Genomic DNA, 15,499 nt, shown 5'->3' with positions numbered 1-15,499 from the left:
TGTACAGATCCCCAAGCACTCTATGTGTTGCTTCCACGGGGTTTGTGAGGGCTTGGAGGCAGTGAGGGATGATGCTGTTTGGCTCTGTTACCCTTCCTTCAACCTGTTTGTGGCCACTGGAGCAACATTTTTGGAGTGGGTGGTAATGGCCCCTAACGTAGTTTGTAGAAAAGCAGATGTCCTTGAGCATTAAACCTGGTGTTTAAGCCCATTCCCATGTAATTGTTCAGGTTACAAAGGAAACCAACATTTTATTAATAAAGTGTACATTGAATAAAAGTGTAGAATGTTCAAAATGCTTCATACTAAGGATTAGCCTAATCTCTACAGGGAAAACGTTCTAGGAAAAAAACAAGCATCTCTAAGGCTGTATCCCCAGCAGTCTTACTCTAAAACCTTTTCTCGTTCGAAATAAGGGAGTCAGCAGACCAGCAACAACAGAGTAGGTCTGAAATGTATGATGACCCAAGTGAGTATAGGGCTTTCTAAATTATTTGCAAGACTTTAAAATCAATCCATCTATTTTATTCTGTTGTAAAGGAATGTTTTGATTAATACATTGGCCAGAAAGTAAAGCAGGATAGTAAAATTCATTAAACAAAGATTACTAATCACTTGATTTTGGGAATTTGGATTGTGTAATACTAAATGCTAATAGTAGCACATGAAGGTTAATGTGATGGATAATAATGTGAAACTGGTAGAAGAAAATTCTTTCATTTTCTGGTGTTTAGATCATAAATGTTGATTCAGTTTGGATTATATTCCTTTAATCGTTTAGTATGAATAAACATTTTAAATAGGTGTGGTAAATTGTCAAGTATTTTCATTGTTTGGATGAAAAGATTTGAACATCTACTCCAAAGTACCAACAAACACCTGCCGAAGCAAAGTGGCTATAGAGCACCTGAACACATTCTGATTCATGAAATTAAAGCAGTTTACAGAGTTAGTAAGAAAAGAATATCACACTCTGAGGTTTGATGTCCTTTTCATGCAGAAGAAAAGAGTTTCGATTCTTTCACTTCAAGTTTAGCCTAACTATTGTATTGTAAGGGAGGTTTAATGAATCATTGTTTAACTTAGATACTGCCAAGTATTTGACAGTTAAATAGTCTCAAATGTGTACATAGCACTTTGCTGACAGACCCTTATTTAACTGTGATTAATTGGCATTGAATAGTTATTTAATTACTTCAGAATAAATCTAAGAACAGAGTGTGGTTTGATTAAGTTATTTAATGTAGTAACATACATGGAACTGCTGGAGTGAGCACGTTCTCCACTGCAGCTTGCTACTGAAATTACACAAAGCATTTGGAAGTTTCATAATACTAAAAATAGCAGGTTCTTTTGGCAGATTCAAGTACTCTTGCAACACTGACACTTTAAAATATTTCTGAATTGATTTATGGGAAGACTTTTTTTGGTCAGTGGAGGTTATCCATCCATTACTATACAATGTCTATATTTTTAGTAATTTTGGTTCTTTTAAAATGTTGTGTGAAGAAGATGTGATTCGTATTTGAATAATTCAAGTTGCATGCAGTAGTTGAGTTTGAAAATGTGGGTTAATTCTAAGGCAGGATTTTTGTGGGGACTTACCTACTACGTGTTCAGTGTCCTGAAAATACCACAGTCCAAATGATCCATAGAACACTCACAGCTTATTTAAGGGACTTGGGGAAGCGTAAAGGAGCCCATAGAAATGGTGATAGGCTATAAGGGCCCCAGAGGGCTTAAAGAAAATATTTTCTGTAGGCCAGCTTAATGGGTCCCAGATATCAGGTACAACAATCCTTTGAATCTGGGGAGCAGCCCTGGGCAAATTGAGTGTGTGAATGCTGGCAGAAAATGTGTAATCATGTTCTTGGGAAAGGTTTGAGAATTTTTGCAAGAATGATTAATTTTGCTTTCACATCTAGAATCTCTTCTCTTGCACAGTTAATAGTGTATACCTAAGCAACTAAACCATGTGCTATTTAAAAAGGAAAAGTAGAATTATGTTTCTTCATATCTTGTGAAACAGTCTTCAGTTTGAATTAGAAACTTAGGGTAATGTCTACACTGCAATTAGAAACCCATGGTAGGTTTGTGACAGCTGTCTCAAGCTTGCGGGGCTTGGGCTAAGGGGCTGTTCAACTGCAGCGTAGATGTTCAGGCTCAGGCTGCAGCCTGACATCTAGGACCCTCTCACCTCACAAGATCCCAGGGCTCAGGCTGGAACTATGGCTCTAGGACCCTGCAAGGTGGGAGGTCCGTGTTCTCGGGCTCCAGCCTGAGCCTGAATGTCTACACTGCAACTGAACAGTTCTTTAGTCCAAGTCCCACAAGCCCAAGTCAGCTGCACAGGCCAGCCATGGGTGTCTAATTGCAGTGTAGACATATCCATACTATGAATATGCAATCTCTACCTATGCCACATCAGAATGGCAAATCCCTGAATGGGGCACTGAGATTTGGATGCAGGCTATTCTCTGTGACTGGTCCCTAATGTTGGAATTTGCTCTGTCTGGTAAGCTGTCGTTGCCGGAGTTTATTACTGTTGAGAGAAGTTATACCTTCTGTGAACTGGGTCCCCTGGGCTTGATTCTGATCTCATATAGTCAATGGAGTAACACTGGGGTAAAATCAGCTTTTGTGAAAGTGGGATTAAGGCCCATTGCTTTGTTTGTTTCTTTCTTCTGTGCTAGAAATTTTTTGTTTTTATTTGTGATGCACCCGGATACAACAGTAATGGGCACTAGAATAACTAATTAGCAATAGGAGAAGGAAACATGAGCCTTTAGGAGGCAAACACTTCCATGAGCTTAATGATCAGTCATGCTTTACGAAAAGGAGTGTGCATAAATACCGAATAGACAATAAACAACTTTGTGCAATAACTATTGAAGATTCCAAAATATTAAAATCTTGCAATTGTAGATAGACCTGAATTTCCTATTTAGGAATTGGTTGATCCAACTCCAGGATATTTACATTTCTTTTCATAGGGTGGATTGTATGCGGGCCCATTCCTTTCAAGTTCAGTCATGTTCATACACCAACTGTTTTTCTTACTCATATTTTAGTCCTTGTCATTCTACAGAATTACTATATTTACATTTGAATGTGGATTAGGCAGATTAAAAGATTTTTTCCCATTTTATTGATAATGTCAGATTAATTTCTACTTTCCTACTACCTGCTGTATCAAAAACATTCTCTAAAAACATACAATAATTTTATAAGACAATCACCAAAATTACCATTTTTGGTATTAATTAGCAACTTGATTACCCATGAGAACTAAGTAGGAGTTTGATTATGATGTGGATATGAGGAGGAGATAGTCACGCCAGAGGAATCTTTCTTATGGTTCACCCAGCTTGGTTTTAGCGTGGGTCTGTATGCATCAAAGAACTTTAGCCAAATGAGATGTTATTGTAAATGAGAATATTCTGGAACTTGTTCTTGGCAGTCATAATGAGTTTTGGTATTATTTTATAAAATGTTTGTGTTGTGTATGTTTTATTTTGTTTTAAAGAGCCAGAACAGAACTTTATTACTGTTGCAACTTAAAACTTTCTCCATCTGTCTATGGGGGCTGTCGCAGAGCTTTGAAACTTTTTGAGGTAGTGCAAAGGGGTAGTCACAAACCTCTACAGTAACAAACCTCTAACTTTCACTTGTAAGTTGCAATAAAAACCTGCCAGAAAATGGACAACAAAACTTCAGATAGTGTTGGGATTGAAACTTCAAAGTGATAAACTGCTTTGTGATAGTTTGTGAGCATTTCACTACTAATTTGTCTCAGCCTTCTACCCTTTATGGCCCTGTCTACAAAAAGTACAAAGTTAAACTATTTTCACAGCTGTGTTAGAGTAACTGTAATGCTGCTCCAGGAAGGAATTTGCATGTGCTATCTACTCATTGAATCATGGGACATGGTGAAGGTATTCCAGGTTTCCTGACATTGTTAATAGTGACCTGCACGGTACTACTGGTGTTGAAGTAGCCAGTCTGAAAGAACTTGCTTTGTTGGTGCAGTTCTGTGTATTATGGAATTTCCTCTGAGGAATAACCAAGATAATTCTGCTGCAATCTCTTATCACTATTACAAATAAACCAGATTAAAGGTGAATGCCAAAGCAAAATTTAAAACAGAGAGAAGCTCAGGCTTCTGTGCTGTATGTCCCTGTGCTAAGCAGGACACGGGGGCAGTCTGAAGAGAAGTTAGCACTAAACTTTTTTAAATGATCTTTTACTTTGTGAAATCCTCTTGGTACTATTTGGTTCCCTTGAAGATATCCCAGAATGTGATGTTAGAGCTACCAGGAGTCTCACTGCAGCACATGCATTTCATGGGCTGAGTCACCCCTCCTGTGTCAAAACCCCCATGAGGGGATCAAAGGGAAAGAAACCTCCAAGCGGCATCCCTTGATGGAGTTTTCCCTGATCTTTCTGTTCCAACATGAAACAACTGGCAGGGCTCATTTGCAAATCTGGAGGATACCCAAAAACTGCAGGATCTCTGCGCCGTCTGCACAGAGGCCCTGTGTCTCAGAGCTATCTCCATGCCCGTATGTGCCCTTCCTCTCCCACTACAATGGCTCTGCATGGACAGGGATGCCTCCGGGTGACCACCCTTAAAAGGTGATTCCCCATGATTCAAGGGCACCTGAGAACAGGTTACTGTGCCAGGATCAGTTAATTTTCCTGAGTACTCGTTACAAGGTTGAAAGAGGGATTATGTGTTTCTCACTTCACCCCACTCCCACCCAATGTGGGGTTTACCAGTCCCTGTCCAGCCCACAGCACATCAATCCCGACCCTGTGAACAGTCTTCTGTGAGCTACTAGGTAAGTGGGGATCGTGCTGTAGAAGTAGCTGTCCTTTCCCACTGTGTGGTGAGATCTGCATGGAGATTTTAGGGGTACAGCCTGGACACATAGTGTTTGTGATATCACAGAATAATGCACTTTCAGATATCTTCAGTAAACCTAGACATACCAAGAGGTTATATCAGAGAGAGAGGAGAGACTGTTGAGAAAGCTGGTTTAAAAAAACATTTGTGAACTGAATAATCCTCTCCCACCTGATCCTGGCTAATGAGACAGATGTTCATCACAAAAATCTCAGTTTAACTCTGTTTTCATTTTTTAATCTGCAGTTCATCTTTATGCCAAACTTTTAAACTCAACAGAATTTTCAGCAGAGGACCCGCTCTTGCCCCTCTACCAGAGGAGGATTTGGAAATCACTGATTTTTATCACTTTTCTTAAAAAAAAAATACATTCTTCAATCCCCTCTCCTTATGATCCATGATTCCAAAAGAGAGAAAAACTAAATTTCATCACAAAATTCATTAAAATAATTGAGGTAGATAGAAAGAAAGAAAGAAAGAAAGAAAGAAACTTGAATGTGTCCACATACATAAACCCCTTAAGAAAGGTAAGATTCTCATCCCTAGGTTAAATGGTACCTTACTTCCTGAGTAGAAGCATCAGTTCGTGGAGTAAAGTACTAATCTACCTAATGGTGGCAGAATGGTGACGTTTATAATTAAAGCTCTCTTGCTATGACTGAATTTTTTTCACTCAAGTAGACCTTAAGAAAATAGAAGAGAATAAATGCTTCAGTGATAATAGATTAAAAACTGTTATTAGTTTTAATAAAGATCAGCATTGTCAAGGTTTTGAATAAATATAAAAAACATGCTGCATCAACATAAAAACATGCCACATCAACACAAACCTAACTAAAATTTGATTCCAGAATAGCTGCAACGTGAATTTAAATATGCTAAGAGTTCTTTACTTTTGTGAAATCTAAGCTGGTTAAAAATCACAGAACTACTAAAAAGGACAATATTAGGCCTTGCAGTAAATGCATACAACTCAGGTAAATATCAGTGGAACTTGCAAGCAAGGACCAGAGTCAGACAGGTTATGGCCCATATTGATTGATGTATATAAGTATTAAGAATCTAGTCCTATAACTGTTTACTTATGTGGATAATGTCATGCATGTATGTAAGGATTTGCAGGATTGAGGTCTTAGGTTCTATCTAAATGACTAGTTTCAGACTGTTATGAAACATTTGAAATGGTGGTGACCACACACTATCACTGTTAAATAAACAATTTGTCTGTATTAAAGAAGCATTCATTAAAAAATAATATTTTTATTCTTTTTTAGCAAAATATATTGCACTAGCTGTAAAAAATCTCCTTTTGTGTTCTGTTTTCAGAAGATCTCCTTTTTTGTTTATTTTCAGATGTCAGCCATTTTCTTCTTGCTTTTCTTAAATTGCCTGTAAAACTAAAGCATATTGTATTTTAAAAAATATTATTTTGATTTTTTGTGAATTTTTAAAAATTGTCTTTGAAAAAAACTACAATTTCTTTTGAATCCTGTTTTTATAGGGAGAATCTTAAATCGTTTCTCCAAAGATATTGGCCATCTGGATGATTTGCTTCCACTGACAATTTTAGACTTCATACAGGTAATGTAGTTGCTACTGTTTGAGAATTTTACCTTGTGCTATGAATTTCAAGTCCTCTATACTCAGATGACATACAAAACCCAATCACTTATCTGCCAAAGTTTTAGTTGAGTGAATTTAATGAAAGTGCTTGTTTGTGAAAGAAGGGTGTGGTCAAAATTTAATGTGCAAGTGAAAAGCTATCATGAGCAATAAGTGGCAGGTAGGTGTGGCTATACAGCTTGCTATCATATCAAGATTTCAGTTCATAGTACCTACATGCTTCGTAAATCACTCAGGATTTGCCTCCAAGCACTCTGGCAAGCTTAGTGTGTTATGAAATATATTTACAGTAAAGAAACAATCAATTCACATGGCAAGATAGCACAGATTAACCTAATTATGTGTGTACTTCCACAAAGAAGCAAATGCTTACCACACCATTTTGGATTAAAATAGGTGTGGCTTTTTACAAAGAAAGGATTAGTAATAACAGGGTGAAAATAATAGTCTTAATAGGAACAAGAGAAAGAAGTTACTGCAAATAGAAAAATGTCTATAAGCACAAACAATGTTAGTGACAATAAAAGGATTAAATTTATGATATTCCAGTGATTTTGATTGGCATCCCAATTCGTCCTTTTTATCAATACTTCAAAAGCAAAATGTTTACAAAAACAACCGCTGTATGCTAAAATATTCTTAATGCCTGTAGACTTAAAATTCAGAATTGCAGAAATTAGAGATGGAAAAGACTGATTAGACAGTCTGTAGAGTCATCATTCTACCTATTCAGAAATGTTTCCTACAGTAATATTACTTAGTGCTTTATCCAGTCTTACGGATGACTCCATGGAGATTTAACTTGTTTTTTTCATATTGAAATTAAATGTACTTTGGGTTTGTAAAAGTTACTTTCATCACATTGATAATACTTAACTCTTGAAGTGTGCTGAAAAATTAATTTAAGACATTTTTAGTTAAAACACATTTTTTAGAAAACACCTCTTTTCTTGCCTAAGCAAGGCCTTAAGGTTGAAGAGCTTTTTGCCCTGCTTTTCAAAGCTGTTCAGTGCAGTAGACCCCTTTGAGAGGGAGATGGGATGGCTTTTTTTTTTTAATCTGCTTGCAGGAACTCCCTTAGAAATTGTAAACACTTTTTACCATTATCTGCTGTTTTCCTAACTCTTAATGTTAAGTTTTTGAATTTGCCTAGTTTCCAAAGTATACAAGAGATCTGTCCTATGCGCAGAAGGTAAACAATCTGCTAGAGCAGGGGTGGGCAAACTTTTTGGCCCAAGGGCCACGTCACGGTTGCAAAACTGTATGGAGGTCCTGGTAGGGAAGGCTGTGCCTCCCCAAACAGCCTGGCCCCTGCCCCCATCTGCCCCATCCCACTTCCCGCCCCTGACAGCCCCCGTCAGAACTCCCAACCCATCCAACCCTCCCCCGCTCCTTGTCCCTTGAACGCCCCCTCCCGGGACCCCCCATCCCTAACCGCCCCCCCCCCCAGGACCCTAGCCCCTATCCAACCCCCCCGTTCCCTGTCCCCTGACTGCCCTGATGCCTACCCACACCCCTGTCCCCTGACTGTCCCCCGGGACCCCCTGCCCCTTATTCCCCCCCCCCCGCCCCGCTCCCTTACCATGCTGCTTAGAGCAGCAGGAGCTTGCCGCCCGGCCGGAGCCAGTAGGCCAAAGCACCGGCGGCACAGCGAGCTGAGGCTGCAGCGGAGGAGGGACAGCAGGGGAGGGGCCAGGGGCTAGCCTCCCCTGCCAGGAGCTCAGGGGCTGGGCATGATGGTCCTGCGGGCTGGATGTGGCCTGCAGGCCGTAGTTTGCCCATCTCTGTGCTAGAGTGTATGTGTATTGGCCATTTATTTCTATCAGTTATATGGAATCAAAACTTTGTCTTTAGACTTTTCAGCTATCTTTTATTAGGACATCTTGCTTTGTTTCAATTAGTTTAGGCAATGTATTTTTGTCCTGCTATCCTGCTGCGTGCCCAGACTACTCTGCATACTGCCCTTTTGCTAGCTTCCTCTCCTGCGTATAGTATGCTTCTGCTCTCCCCACTGTGTACAGGACTGGGTAAGTCCAGGCTGCGGACAGTGAAATGACATGGCTTTGCTGCTGCTTCTGGTACTTGATTGTCTGCCCCTGTAATCAGCATGAAACTCCTCTCCTCCACAAAGCCTGGTGGCTGCTGCCAAAGCTGGAGAGAGTTGGAAAGAATTTAGGGGACAAAAGGAAAGGGGAGGTGTTGAGAAACTGAGGCGGGAAAAGGGAACAGAGGTAAACAGATAATTGCAGTGGAAATGATGTTCCGCATGGTATTCCTCAATTTAGGGTTAACATGTCCCATGTTGTCACTCATTTGAGAGTAGGGAGGGGGTCTGTCTCCCATTGTGGAGTGTCTGGAGGTAGAGAGGTACAAATATGTCTTTCCAACTAGTGCAGATAATTTATATTATTACATGCATCTTTCAAGTGCCTGCCACTGTAGTTAGTAAGTGCTCAGATATTACAGGCAAATGGGGGTAAAGTCAGTGTATTGTATGTTTACCCAAACAAAACTGATCTGGGATGAGAGAATAAAGTATTTCATTGTAAATGTGAATTTCTTGTTCTTTTGACTGTTATCAAGCCTCTTATCCGTATTGTGAAAACTGCAATTTGCAAAAGTTTCCCATCCAAAATCTCATGTGCTTAGCTACTTAGTTCATCTCTTGTAAATAGGGCATTTAAATATTTGAAAGACAGGTGTTCTAAAGTTTGCACTGTAAGTGAAAACACACAAGCTTTGGGAACAGATGTATGGTATAGTTAAGTGGGGGTAAAAGGATTTTTTTTAAATACACTAGTTGTAGACGTCCAGAATCTTTACTGAAATTATTTAAATGATTTTTGTTGTACATAAATTTCAGTGCTTCCCTGTTCTGTTGGGCATAAGAAAAGAAGCCTTAGTTAGTTAAATCCTATTGTAGGTTTGTTACATTTAGCTATTAAACTTCTGAGCATGAGAGGAAAAACATTCCCTCTCTTGGTTAAAATGTACTACTGCTGAACGTCGGTGGTGCATATTAGTTAATACATCTTGAATTTAACAGCAAAGTTATATTACATTATTTATCTCTAAGGAAGCATAGATTTCTAGAGAGGATAACTGTTATCATTTATGATAAAGATCTTTTGTCACTTGTTTTGTTTGCAGGTGTCTTTTATAAGACTTTCTATAATCCCTTCAGGAAGAAATATTTTCTTCTTTTTAAGAACAGTATTAGCGAAGTATAAAAGCTCTGATCCCTACTATTGTTGTTGATTCTTTGAGGGACATTTCCCAAAATTCATTGTTTTAAATGGTTGTCAGGAGGAATCAAGTGAAATTTAATAAACAATGCAGTAACTGGTTCATCTTACTTTATGTGTAGAAGCTTTTCTTGTGAAGATTTGCATTGAAGAAGTGGTCCTTGTTGTGAGTTATCGTTACTATATTAGCAAGTGTATATTTCATTTCTGAACAAATAAACTTAACTTGGCTGGGCCCAGATACTACAATGAGGAGTGCTGTAGAAGTACCTATAAATAAATAAAAATTTACTAGTTTCAGGAATTTCATAGTTAAAAAGAATATAGATTTTAAGAGAATACCAAAAATTCCCAGTATTACCATAGACCCCTAATAAAATTTACACACTGCACCACAGTTCTAATGAACATGATTAGTCTAGATAGCTATCCTGGATGAAAAATAATTCCTAAAATGGAAATAATTACATTTATTTTGTCTGTCATTGGATAAACCAGAAAGAAACAGTTTGTTTATTTTTAAAAGAGACTAGAAATGTTCTGGACATGTAATAAAGAGTTGTTAGAGAAAAAAAAATTAAATGGGGGGCATGCAACAAGCACAAAAATGCTTAAATAAAGCCTTACTATATTTGGGTTCCAGAGCTGACCATGTTTTTCAGAACTGTGGATCTGAAAGGGCACCTAAAGTCAGCTCCTCATAGTCCAATATGTGAGGATTAAAGAGCAGGAGACTATAAATTCTGCTTCCCTTGTTTTGTGAAAAGATCTGCTCAACTTCAGCATGAAGGTATTAAAAAGAGAAGATTTTGGCCTTACAGAATGAGGAAATCATTTTTTGCCTGCTACTTTGTAAAGATCATGTTCGCTTGATAACTGTCTGTTAGAATAATTGCTTCCATCATTTTATAAATAAAAATTAGAATGATCTGTCAGAGCACACATTTAAGGATGTATGCTGCTACACTGATATCAAATGGAGCTGTATGTGCAGACAGAGGGTTATTATCAGATATTAGGTTATTATACTTAGCTGAGTTTCTTTGAATTTTACATTTACGGTCTGATTCAAAACTCATAGAAGTAAATAGGAATCTTTTCATTAACTTCAGTAGGCTCTGTATCAGGCTGCTAGCGTTCAAGGCCTGTATCCAGAAATTGGTGCACTGGTTTGGGCCCTTATGCCTCTGATGGACTCTGTGTGGGCGTAAGTTTCCATGACAGCTCATCTCTTTGAAAATTTGTGCCATATGTATTAAATTCATAACTGATCATTTTCATTTACTGCCATGTTTGTTATAGTCCAAACTGATTTTTAGAAAGTTAGTGACTTAAACTAGTGGAAATAACTTGAAAAGCAAAATGAAGGTAACAATGTTTGGTTGATGTAAGCCCATATACTTTGTTAGTCAGTTACCTTATAACTCTTACCCTCATTCTTCCTTCCCCTTCCTTTCCTGCTGTTGGTTACATTCATTTGGGACATCTCGTTTTCAACTAAGTTGTAAGCTCTTCGAGGCAGGAACCATGGATAAAATGTTCAAAAGTGCATTGATGACTTAGGTGACTGATTCTCATTGACTTTCAATGGATTTAGACACCTAAAATTACTTAGGGTACATCTACACTGTAAATACAATAAAGGGTTAGTTCTTAACTCAGGTTAGCTAACAGGTTAAAAAAGCAGTATGGACAGGAAAACTCCGCTATTATCTTGAGTTTGAAGCTCAAGGTAAAGCCTGTAGCGGAGTCTGGTGTTGCATTCAAATGCTAACTTGATTAAAAGCTGGGTTGCGATGTCTTCACTACTATTTTATTCTGAGTTAGCAAACACCTTTTTTTGCACTGAAAGACATCTCCTTAGATGCTTCCGAATATTTTATTCTATACCTGCTTATATGTTTGTACTGTATCTGGCACAATAGGACTTTCATCCTGAGTGGGGTCTAGAGGTGCTACCAGAATATAAATAATAGTCACAAATATCCTTTGTTTAGTGAACAATAAAACTGATCAGATTTAATTAAATAGATAAATGGGCTTAAGGATGTTCAATGCCCAACTTCTGTTAAAAGTGAATAGGACTTGGGCACTCAGCTCCTTTAGGCTCTTTTGAAAACCCCTTCTAAGCTCACTTAGTATCTTAGCCAAAATTTCCTGACTCTATCTCTAGCATGGCAGGGACGCAAGGTTCCAGCCATGTGGAGCTCATTGACAGACTGTGGCTTATCATTTAAATACGCTGTGGTTAAAATATTACAGCTGTATACAACTTAACATAATACATTTGTATATTGGCTTTTTTTAATTGGAGAAAGAATACAAGGGTGGAATATTATAGTACTCATAGCTTAATAGGAAATGTAAGGTATAACATTATATTAAATAACATTTTATATACAATAGCCCAAAAGTGGCCACTGTTTATGATGCCTTGATTTCTGCATGCTCAACTGGAGATACTTTGGGGCTTATTTACAGAGATGCTGAGAGTCCATATCTCATTAAGTTCAAATGGACTTGTGGGTGCTTAGCATCCTTGAAAAATCAGCATTTTAAGTGTCTCAAGTTGGGCTCCCAAAATTAGTAGCCACTTGAAAATGTTGGCCAGTATGATCATCTTCGTAAAGTTCTACGGATTCTTCCATTTCTAATAGCTTCACCATTTCATGCTCTTTTTTTAAATATTCCCTTTCTTCTACAATAGTCACTAGTTGGTATTTAAAGTCAACATAATATAGATGTCTTAGTTTATTGTCTTTTTGATAACAAAATGTAAATCCTCTATGATTTCATTATTCATATCTAGATAAATGAATTGCTGGTTTAGTTTCCCTCGTATTTAAAGAAGATACTGCTTTTAAATTATCTCCCACTCATTTTGATTTTACCCTGTGCTGGATTTTAAAAAACTCAAGATTTGTTTTGTTTCTGGGGAACATTGTGAACATGTGAACTATCAGCAGCTGCTCTTGGTAAAGGGCAGTGATTTATTGAGGAAAACTGAATTGCAAAACCTTTTTCCTCCCAAAATCAACAGCTTGACTGAGCTTAAATAACTGACTTTTCATATCCTTTCATCACATACAAAGACCTAATCTTGAGACTACTTGAGCCACCAATGTAGGCTTTGGCTAAGACCACCGCTGAATGTGTCATTCCCTTCTCACCACACACAAAACACATTGACTGCAGCTTTATGAAGTGAAAATACTGAAGAAAAGGAAAATGTGAAGAAGGTGTCCACAGTCATTCCTTTTAAAAAATAGCTGCTGCATCTGGATATTAAGAACAAAAAGTGCCTAAGACTGGAATAATAAGCTAGGGTCACTTGCTTTCATAGGTGCAAAAGAGTGGAACTGCCTTTACTTGTTTCAGTACCACTGACCCTTGCATTTTATTGTTTGGCAATGTCAGGGAAAGTGTGTAGAAGGAATTCCAGCATCTTTTAGCTTTACAATGACTTTGTCATTTTGTGATTCTTACAGTTCATTTTTTCCCCCGAAGTTAGTCAGCTTTTGTATGTGTAAGATAATTTTAAGATGTGTGCATTGGATAATTACATAAAAGTTCTTTGGCCGCTAAAAGATTATGTAACTTGGTTCAATTTTTATGATATTTTAAAACATTAAAATAATGAGGGTATCAAAAAATACCCAAGGACTGGGATCTTTGTTAAATGTCTCTCTGTTCTGTTTGGTGAAGCAGGTCATGCAAACATGTATCTTTTGTGTGTGTGTTGTTACATTCTGATTTTTTGAGTGGTATTAGTTGCAAAGATTCTGTGATTTTGCCATTATAGGAAGTTTAGCTAAAAGAGAAGAGTAAATAGCAGCATGGTGACAGTTAATCATGGGGGGACTCTCTGAACCTTTTTCTGCTTGCATCTATATGTTCCAGTTTCTCTTGTCCAGCATCCAGGCCACAATGGATCAGTTAGTATTTACCATAGGGCTAATTAAGTCTTATTGGGACAGGCGAAAATAAGAATGTGATTTTTACCAGGTCTATTAGAAGAAGGCACAGGCATTTAGATAGAAATATGGTGAGGTGGAAATGTTCATTTAAAAAAAAAAAAAAAGGTGATTCTGTAACTTTTTCTGAAGTTCCTTGATTTATTTATTTATTTATTTTTGTATTTTCATGGTTGCCATTAACTCAGAATAAAAATATACTATTTACACTGATGTGAAAAAAGGAGGGGAGGATTTCTGCCTTGAAGATCAAAAATGCTGTAGGTGTGAGGGTAACATGGTGTGTTGGCTTAATAAAGCAGCCCTTTATTTGCTCTCTCACTCCTCTTTTGAATGCCCCAACTATTAAATCTCAGGAACCAGATGGAGTAATCTTGATGATAACCAGTATTAACCAGTATATACGCTAAAGCCATTGCTGTGTCTTTACACTGTAACTGTCATCCATTTTTCTTTAATGTTTTAAAAAATTATTTCTTGTACTTCAACCAAATATCTGGGTAGGCTAGTCATCCAGATTTAGGCCAGAGCCATGCAGAGCTCAGAGATGTCTCCAGTTTCCAGTTTTTATTTCTACTCTACAACTATTTTCAGCATTATTAGTGACAGGTAAAGTTTCATTCTCTCTCTCTCTCTATATATATATGCATGCAATAAGGTTTATTACTATAGCAAAACAGAAATTTAATATAAAATATCAAATATCCAGATAACTATTTCAGTGTTTTCTGCATTTTGTTCTTGTTTCATCTCTGTTCTATTTTTGAATAAAATAAATTCTTAATGAGATGCCCCCTAACCTTTATTCATATGTGGAAGAAGACAGTACACAAACATTCCTCTTAATTATTTTGCATTTATCTTTTTCCCTTGATGACTCTGTTTCTCTCTTTCCTGACCTTTTTCTTCTTCATTTTCTTTTCACTTTCTTGTCTTTTTCTTTGTGTACTTCTCAGCTTACAACAACATATTGTACCTAAGTTATTTCTCTGATTTTTCTCAATGAATTGGGGGAAAGCAGTGTTTTAAATATAGTATCTCTCAGTTCCTTGAAAAATAAAACTAGCTTTCATTTAGTGATATGAACTCTTTTCGCTGTAGCTCCTGGTCTAGAGTACTGGAAGTCTCGTGTGATGCAGTCTTTTTGCAAGATTTCTAGTTCATGGTTTTGACTGGTTGCAAGCAGCAGGAATATAGCAAGGACAGCTTTTCTCAAAGTATTTTGGTGCCTCTGGATGAAACCAAAAGGTGCTGAGGTGCACAAAACTACTTCAAAGTTAAATGAACAACCAAACAAAGGTTCAGTTCTACTTTTGGATAAAAATTTAGGTCAGACCTTACCTTTGGCATTCATATCCCTATTTTCCTTCCCAAGTTTCTTTGGGACAGATCTTTAGCTGGTGCAAATCAGCTTAGCTGCATTGAAGTGTACCAGCCTTTACACCAGCTGAGGATTTGGCCACCCAGAGGCCAAGTGAGGAGTTGAGTTCACCCAAAATTCCTAAATGTCTTTCAAGAGATCCTGCTGATCCTAGACTCTTCAAGTCTATTAGAAGTGGGGTTTGGTATATTTTAGTATGGAAAGGCCACAAAGAGGTATTCATAAGGCTAAGCAAATATATTTTCTACAGTTTGTTTGTATTTTTTCTCTATCTTTTTTGTAATACTAAATTTGCTTTTGGCACAGGGGTGGAGCATTTGATTATTTATTTAAATGGCTTGTCAAGCATTTTTATAACCCTCCACATTTG

At 37.5% G+C, this 15,499-nt stretch overlaps 1 protein-coding gene across 1 annotated transcript in view; it reads left to right on the top strand.

Moving 5' to 3' along the window:
* ABCC4 (ATP binding cassette subfamily C member 4 (PEL blood group)) overlaps window positions 1-15,499 on the top strand; it is a 206,568-nt gene that overhangs the window by 113,303 nt on the left and 77,766 nt on the right. Inside the window, exon 20 of the mRNA XM_074962631.1 lies at window positions 6,408-6,487. Coding sequence (XP_074818732.1) covers window positions 6,408-6,487 — 80 coding nt within the window. The remainder of the gene's footprint in view (window positions 1-6,407; window positions 6,488-15,499) is intronic.

Source organism: Natator depressus, chromosome 1 (assembly GCF_965152275.1).
Source record: "Natator depressus isolate rNatDep1 chromosome 1, rNatDep2.hap1, whole genome shotgun sequence".
Taxonomy (NCBI): domain Eukaryota; kingdom Metazoa; phylum Chordata; order Testudines; family Cheloniidae; genus Natator; species Natator depressus.
Note: the sequence above shows the minus strand (reverse complement) of the source record. Positions and strands in the feature narration are given on the sequence as shown.